The sequence below is a fragment of the Musa acuminata genome, chromosome BXJ3-3 (assembly GCF_036884655.1).
Source record: "Musa acuminata AAA Group cultivar baxijiao chromosome BXJ3-3, Cavendish_Baxijiao_AAA, whole genome shotgun sequence".
In the NCBI taxonomy this organism is placed as follows: domain Eukaryota; kingdom Viridiplantae; phylum Streptophyta; class Magnoliopsida; order Zingiberales; family Musaceae; genus Musa; species Musa acuminata.
This window is the reverse complement of record NC_088351.1, coordinates 8,272,501-8,280,372: the sequence shown is the minus strand read 5'-3', so window position 1 is coordinate 8,280,372 and position 7,872 is coordinate 8,272,501. Positions and strand designations below refer to the sequence as shown.

The following is a 7,872-nucleotide window of genomic DNA, read 5'->3' as shown; positions in this document are numbered from 1 at the left end:
GTCAACTAATCAAAGTTTGGCCTCCGCCGCTACATATATACAGTTTGAGTGACTAAATTGCCCTCCGCAACCTAACATTCTCGAGAAAAATCTACACTAGATCACTGTTCGAGGTATTCACGGATACTTCTTGCCGTCCCCAAATCCGTACCCAAAGAGCCTCTCACCTCCCACGTGGATCTCTCACCGCCCTTTGTCCTTCTGTGGGATCCACTTAAAAGAGGTGGGTTGGCCTTCCAAGTGCAACGGATGTGGAGAAAGCTTGCGGGAACGGAATTTGAGGCGTTCATTATTTGCTATTATTATTACTGCTAATTTGGGGTCCCGTTAATTTGATTGTGCATGAGAGAGGGCGGAAGTTTGACTTTTATGGTCGTTTGTTTTAAAGCATGGAGGATCTCTGACCGTCCGTTCATGATTGGAAGGATGGGATCGGTCGAGGGAAGCGATACGCACCGTCCTTTTTTAGTGCGGCCGTACGCCACAAGTGGAACCCACACGGCACCCAGCCACCCCCTGCTCATCGGATGATTGATGATTGAAGGGGGGGGCGTGGGGCAATTTTTATGTGTTGAGATGAGACATCAACAGGCTGCCGATGCACACAAAAATGAACATAAACAACGATGTCAATTCTATCCATCGTTTTGTTCGGACCTCCTCCGAATGACGATGTTTGTGTCGAGCGATCCCACTTCGGGAACGACGAAACAGATAAGAGTTCACGTTTTTGTCAAGCTGTGCCCCATTTCATGGAATCTTCACACTTTACCCTCCTCACTCTTTGATTGACTATTTGATCTGTTCCTTCCTCTTTTTGTATTCTCTTGATTTGACTCGTCATGTGCCTTCTTTGGCTACTCGATCAGAGAAAGGATAAGATAGAATTTAGTCGAACAATGGTTCGATAAGTGAATGAAAACCTTAGCTCTTTCCGGGTTATGGAGCAAGTAAGAAAGAAGCCAGCCTGGGTTTTTTGTTCATCGACTGTCCCCCGTATGGATATTTCCATCGATCTACTTCTTCATCAGAGAAGACGGTACGAGCAGCAGATCATTATTTTGGAAACTATTATTCCCTGGAATAATGTCATCTAAAGCTTCTCGTGTTTCTTTCATGTGTTCCCTCGCTTTGCAGAGCTAAAAATTGCACATCAACTGAATTCTATTGTTGTCTCCTAAGAGAAACTATGCACTTTCCGAAACGTGATCTGCCATTTCTCGTGCTCAAAATTGCAGATGGAGAGATGACAGATTTCATCAGAATCGGTGCCGGTGATCTTTTCCAGCGACATGGAAGAGAAAACCTGTAGCTTCATCCACATATATGATGTTATAATTCGCGAATTCGACGAACTTACGTGTCTGCTTGGATAATCTAATAAGCCTCACCTAACTCCCTCCGTTGCCTCCGAATTAGTCAAACTAGGATGGAGATGAGACGATCAACATAGGAGCAAGGAAGGAAAACAATGTCCTCGATCGCATTTGGGGTCTCCTCAATCACTCACGTCCGTAGTATCAAAGTAGAGAGATTGATTTCAACGCCTCATGGCATGGGAACGGCCGAGTCTCTTTTGACTAAGTTTTTTATGTTCTGACAAACTGACCTTTGATTGCTTGCAAAGCAGATTGATTGCTGACCGACCCTCTTTAGGTGTGGTGAATTGTGGGTTGCATCCTTTATTTTATTGTTTGTGCGTGACGATCCCGTTGACATTTCTTTTGTTGGCTACGGTGGTGAGACAACAGATAGGGTCAACTCTCGATCAGAAAGTTGAGAGCAGTGTTGTGTTGTTGCCGTGAACTCTCCGGACGTGGTGGAAATATTGTTTGATTGCTGAAATGGATTCGGCAGAAGACATCCGCAAGCGCCTCTGCTCCAATTAATTCCTAAGCTGTCGTCAAGATATTGACCTGGGAATGGACCTCCATCGATGCCAAGAATCTGTAACTTGAAAGAATTCTCGTGGCAGATGGGATTGGAGTACGATGCCCTCGTCCATGGAGATCTTGGTATCATATCCTCCTCCTCAGATGCTAATGCTTTTAATTGTTCCTTGTTTCCTATGTTCTGCTATATAATTCCAATACATGCTCGCATCAACATCCGAGAGATCAGAGTACATCTCACCAGTAGTCGTGGTCCATCCACCATACAAATTCAAGTCATTATGGATCTACAAGCATGGATTTAGCAGGAAATAAATGCAAGGGGACCAACACAATTCATTTCCAGGCCTGCTTGCATTACGCCTGTGAGGTGCGTCAGATGACTGCTGCTATTTAATGAACTGATTAATACTGACTGCATCTTTTATGCAGCATATTTCCCCATTAAAATTGCTCTAGAAGAGAGAGAAAGTGCATCTAGAGAACTTAAACATCACTCGGCCCAGTTAAGGAAGGCCTGATAGGAAGGGATGCCCAATGTAGCTGGTGAATTCTAAAGGAACGACCACATAGCACCGTGCATATTTTTGTGTCTTATCATTCACCAACTATGCTATGCACAATGGCTTTCCTTTCCTGCTGTCCCCATTCATCTTCACCACCACCGTGCTATGAACATGGCAACCAAGTCACCACCATGTGCTGAGATGCACTCTTCAGCCTTAGTAGTAGCAATAGCTTTGTCGAAAAGACGAGCTTCTTTTCAGTGACGCAGATACGTTTTCTGATTCTGCTGTGTTATATATAATAGCATGCACTCAATTGCATTTTTTTTCTTAAAGAAGGCAAAACAAGAAAAATGATAATTAACGTTTTTAAACCCACCAGTGTCTCTTACAAGAGAGAGAAAGAGAATCTCACAGAATCCAGAGTTGGGCAGTCGGCAGAGAACAGCATCAGCTTGCACTCCGGAGACGGACAAACGTACACGGGCCAAAGCTGGAGTGCTGCCATCGCTGATAATAACAACAAATTTACCTCCTTCAGAGTGGCAAACACTGGTCAGCCAGTAACACCATTACCACCACCACCACCACCAACGCCCAAATTTACCTTCTTTCAGAGTGGCAAAAACTGGTCCGACAGTAACACCATTACTACCACCAACGCCGCCCCACCCCCCAAACAACGTGCAATTTGGGTAGAACGAGAAGCTCTTCCTCTCTGGTCTAATCTAAATAAAAATATTACCTACTCATGCATAGAGAAAGGTACAGCAGTTCGAGACACAAACAAAACGCACCGGGCGGTCTGGGTCACCGAGTCGCGCCGATCCGGTCCAAGCTCTCGGCCACGGTCCGCATCCGGGGCCGGAGCTCCGGGTCGGCCTCGGTGCACCCGAGGGCGACGTGGAACACGGCGAGCACCTCCCGCTTGGCGTGCACCTCGTGCAGCAGCGCCGGGTCCACCACCTCCGACAGCGGCCGCTCCTCCTTGAACGCCCCCCGCACCCACGCCTCCAGATCTGCGTCCGCCGGTCGGCCCGTCACCACCTCCAGCGCCACCACCCCGAACGCGAACACGTCCCCTCTCTGCGTCGATGATGCCGAAGACGCCCCCGGTCCTCGCGCCTCCGGGGCCAGATACCCGGTCCCCGCCCTGGGCACCACCAACTTCTTCGACGCCGAGTGGGCCAGCTTCTGGTGAGACCCGGAGGAGACGAGACGAGCGAGGCCATAGCCGGAGATGTGCGACCGGAAGTCGTCGTCAAGGAGGATCTTGGACGACGTGATGTCCCCGTGGGCGTGCTTCCGGGGGCTGAACTCGTGCAGGTAAGCTAGCCCGCGCGCAACCCCTTGAAGTATGTTCAGCCTCGTCGCCCACGGAAGCCCCGAAGCCGTCGGATTTTGAGGTCCACCTGCAGTTCACGACATTTGATGAATGATCGACGGTAGGCATAGTAATTAAGATAACGGTACACAGATTTGGAAGTTGACCGTGGAGGGCGGCGTGCAGCGTGCCGTTGGGAATGTAGTCGTAGATAAGTAGGCGCTCGTCCGGGGCGTAGTAGTAGGCGAGCAGGCGGACCACATTGGGATGCTTCGCCCGCCCGATTGTGATCGCCTCCGACTCAAACGCTCGGCGCCGCCGCCACTCGTCGCCTGCTCCGGCCCCGGGATCGTCGTCGTCGTCTGCCTCGCTGAGGCGACGCACCGCAACGGCAGAGGCCCCCCGGTTCACGACCACCTTGTACACGATCCCGCTCCGGCTCTTCCCCACCACGTACGCCGACGCCCGGAGCAGCTCCTCCAGCTCCATCCCAAACCCCTCGTCCACCGCCGCGTAAATCTCCGACGCGTGCCCTTCCCTACGCTCCTCAGCTCGCGAGCCCCCCACCGCAGAGCTACCGTAGCCGGGCGAGGAGCCTATCTCGATCTTGGAGGCCTTGCCCTCCCCGGCGGCGCTCCGCCGACGGAAGTGCCACTGAAGGAGGAGGATCGAGGCGATGGAAGCCAGCACAACACCGGCGAGGATGGGGATCGTGCTCGCCGACCTCCTCCGCTTTTCCGCATCGATTGGACGAGGGGTAGCATCGCTGGGGTTCAGACTGATGTTAGGGTTCGGCTGGGGGATCTTGGGGTCTTGCCTCGGGGTCGTGCACGGGTTCTTCAGAGGAAAGCCGCAGAGGCCTGGGTTCTCGGCGAAGGCGGTGGGTCCCTGGCTGAGGAGGGGCCCAACCTGCGGGATCTCGCCGGAGAGGTTATTCTGCCGGAGGTCTAGACTCACGTCGACCGGAATGTCGCCGAACGCCGCCGGAATCGGACCAAAGAGCAGGTTGCAGGAAAGGTTCAGCACGCCGGAGAGGTGCGGAAGGGTGGCGATGGCCGGGGGCAGGAGCCCGCTAAGGATGTTCGAGGAGAGGTCGAGGTGAGCGAGGGACGTCAGCTGACCGAGCTCGGGCGGGATGGGACCGGAGAGGTTGTTGCGTGAGAGGTCAAGCTCGGCGAGGCCGCCGAGGGCAGCGAGGGCGGCGGGGATTGGACCAGAGAGGCGATTGCCGGGGAGGGCGAGCGACTCGAGGGCGGACAGGAGGGAGAGCTCGGAGGGGAGGTAGCCGGCGAGGGCGCGATCGGGGAGGGAAAGGGCGACGACGCGGTCAAGGCGGCAGGTGATGCCGGTCCAGGAGCAGGGGCTGGCGTCGGAGTCGAGCCAGCTGGCGAGGGCACCGGTAGGGTCGACTGAGACGGCGGACTTGAGAGCGAGGAGGGCGAGGCCATCGGTGGTCAGTGCCGCAGCAGAGGAGAAGAGGAGGAGGAGCACAACAGCCTCCGCCCTGGCCTCTCTTCCAGGTTGCTTCGACATCATTCCCTCGGGCTTTGGTTACAACCTGGCCATTGACGCCGCAAGGCGTTGCAGAGGCTGAGAGGGAACGGGGTAGGTTTAGCGGGATGGGGGGTGAGGGTTCTGATGGAATGTCGAGAATGGACATTATCGAACGGAGAGTGTCGTCGGCTGAGCCGCCGAGGGGTGAGATGGTAAAAAAACAGGAAAGGCCATTTGAAATGATGTGTTAAAGGAGCGCATCGGGGAGGGAGCGAAGCGAAAGCTTTTTTGTCCACTACTCACGCCTCTTGTCGCTTTACTGGTAATGGTACCACAGGCAGCTGCTCTGCTGCTTTGGTGCCCGCCAAGCCAAAATTAAAAATGAGCTTCCTTCCGTCCGGCGTACTGCGCCGTAGTTAAGTCACTTGATCCGATCTCATTTTGTCTCGTCGAGCATAAACGTTAGCCCAGGTGGAAGTTCGAGTTTCGGTTTGTCAAGACGTGTGGCGGAGGCTTCGGGCCTTCTTCTTCTTGTCTTCGTCCAGTTGGAAGACCCAATTACGTGAGTTGGTGACCGGCTCGCGAGATAATCCGATTTCGAAGGCTGCTTCTGTTTTATTAGGAATCAGGGTTTTAGTTACCGGACATTGGTCGGATCCGGATCCGGATCATGTTATGGTAGGCCCATGGACCTCCATAGTCAATGGATGAGCAGAGGTCAGATGATCACGGGATTGCGATGCCATCTCACGGGGCTTTGACATGATGTGGGAGAAGGCGGTAAAGTTACTACTCATCACATCGTTTGAATGAATTCGGATTGGGATTGGAACGTGGGAGAAGCCACTTAACCAGGATTCCGAGGTATTTTTGATGAAAGAAAATCTCATAATATTTTATTCTATATTTTATACTCTGTTTTTTCGATTAGTTCTTCTTTACAGATTGATAGCGATCTACGGTACCTTACAAATCAAACAGAGATTTATGAATAGATAACATCAAAAACTAGATCTAAATATTTGATTTCAAGCATGAAAATTATTTTCATATTTAATATAACATATTATAATTTTTATACTTACAATAGATCTGCTTATGTACGGTTGCCGCCTGCTACGCTGCGACATGCACATTGCCCAGCACAGCTTTACCGTCAACAGATTCGCAGTAAACAAATAATTGATCTAAATCAATGTTATCTCTTAAGGAATCCAAGTGGAGTTCCTATTCTATTAGTTATATTATATATCTTACACAATACATCTCTTCTTTTTTCTTTTTTTATTGTTTCCATCCCTACTTGGGCATTCTTATACGAGCAGTAGAGTAATAACCTATTGTGCTCCATGCCGGAACGATGAACGATGAACGATGACCAATAAATTGCTAACAGATCTCAGAGGCCCATTCCTTGAAAGACAGTTTGTTTACGGTGGAAGGTGTGATCGAAAGAGGATTATTCCACCCTTTGACGTTGCTCCGATGCCACCTCATCTTCACATTCTCCATCTCCAGTCCTGAGATGTGCTCCAACGTCATCCCCGCCGTCTGGTGCTTCACCATGCCCCTGCACCCCGGCCGGTAATCGTACAAGTTACCGGGATATTTCGTCCTCCGTTTGTACGTCAGATTGATATCTTTGAACTTGAGGTTGCTGATGAGTCCTCCCGGTGAACCCGATAAGAACACTCCGTTCTCCGACACGGCTGAGATGTTCATGAAGAGAACGTCTGAAATGGATCCGGTCTTAGAACCCGGATCTCTCGGGCAGGTTGTGATATAAATTGGCTCTGCTCTTCCCCACCATGAAGGATCGTAGTATTTCGTGCTTATTCTGATGTTGGAGAACACGACGTCACTCACATTGCCTGCGTAGATCATCACTGTTGTTACTGCCAAAAACAAAGCATAGGCAGCAAGCATACGAAAGAAGAAGCACCTCCATCTCGAATCTGCATTGCGAGTCCTCTATGCGAATCCACGATGGTGATGTTGTGGAACAACAATCTCCGGAAGTCAAACCAGCTCGCGCTTCCAAGCTTGATCGCAGATGACTTGGTCCGAATCCAGCAGTCCGTGACTATTAAGTTGTGCACAGGTCCCGTGGAGGACTTGGGACATATGGCATCGTCCCCTGTGTCGATATGGCAATTCGTGATGAAGGTGTTGTTGGAGTCCTCGATATCGATCCCGTCGTTGTTGGGCGAGTCGAAGTCTCCATAAATCGAGACATTGCGGATAAATGTGTGATCGCACCTCACCAAATGTAAACTGCAGAAGAGAAAGATGCCATCACTTCAATTTCCCTGTCCTAGTAAGTTTAATTGCGTCATCATCTACACGGTATTAATTCCTGATAAGAAATGAGATCGAATATCAATTGTTTTGAACGAATTAAATGAATAAAATAGAGAACAAATGCCCATTGACAGCTATTTTGGGCACATTCAGCCCACATGAAATGGGCCAAACGCTCAGCCAAAGCCCAGTTTTCCTAAAAACTGAGGGAAGCATTAACCCAACCCAAATTAACGTCGGTCTGAAAAATTCAGCTTCGAGGGTGGACTGAGATAGGGTGCTATGTACTTCAATACTAAGGAAAGCGAGAGAGAGAGAGAGAGAGAGAGAGAGTGGGAGAGCGAAACGCACCACC

General features: G+C 50.6%; 2 protein-coding genes across 2 annotated transcripts in view; both read right to left on the bottom strand.

The window, feature by feature from the left end:
* Nucleotides 1–2,739: 2,739 nt before the first annotated feature.
* LOC135634355 (receptor protein kinase-like protein ZAR1) lies at nucleotides 2,740–5,347 on the bottom strand. Its single transcript, XM_065144765.1, has 2 exons — nucleotides 3,890–5,347; nucleotides 2,740–3,810 (listed from the first exon to the last, which is right to left on the bottom strand). The coding sequence occupies exons 1-2, from the start codon at nucleotides 5,256–5,258 to the stop codon at nucleotides 3,209–3,211; spliced, it is 1,971 nt and encodes a 656-aa protein (XP_065000837.1). The 5' UTR covers nucleotides 5,259–5,347; the 3' UTR covers nucleotides 2,740–3,208.
* A 1,051-nt stretch (nucleotides 5,348–6,398) lies between these two features.
* The window catches only part of LOC135634356 (polygalacturonase ADPG2-like), a 2,067-nt gene continuing 593 nt past the window's right edge, over nucleotides 6,399–7,872 (bottom strand). Inside the window, exons 1-3 of the mRNA XM_065144766.1 lie at nucleotides 7,869–7,872; nucleotides 7,159–7,490; nucleotides 6,399–7,087 (exon numbers count right to left, since the gene is read on the bottom strand). The exon at nucleotides 7,869–7,872 is cut by the window's right edge and continues 593 nt beyond it. Of these exons, the coding sequence (XP_065000838.1) occupies nucleotides 6,606–7,087; nucleotides 7,159–7,490; nucleotides 7,869–7,872 (818 nt within the window). The 3' untranslated portion in view covers nucleotides 6,399–6,605. The remainder of the gene's footprint in view (nucleotides 7,088–7,158; nucleotides 7,491–7,868) is intronic.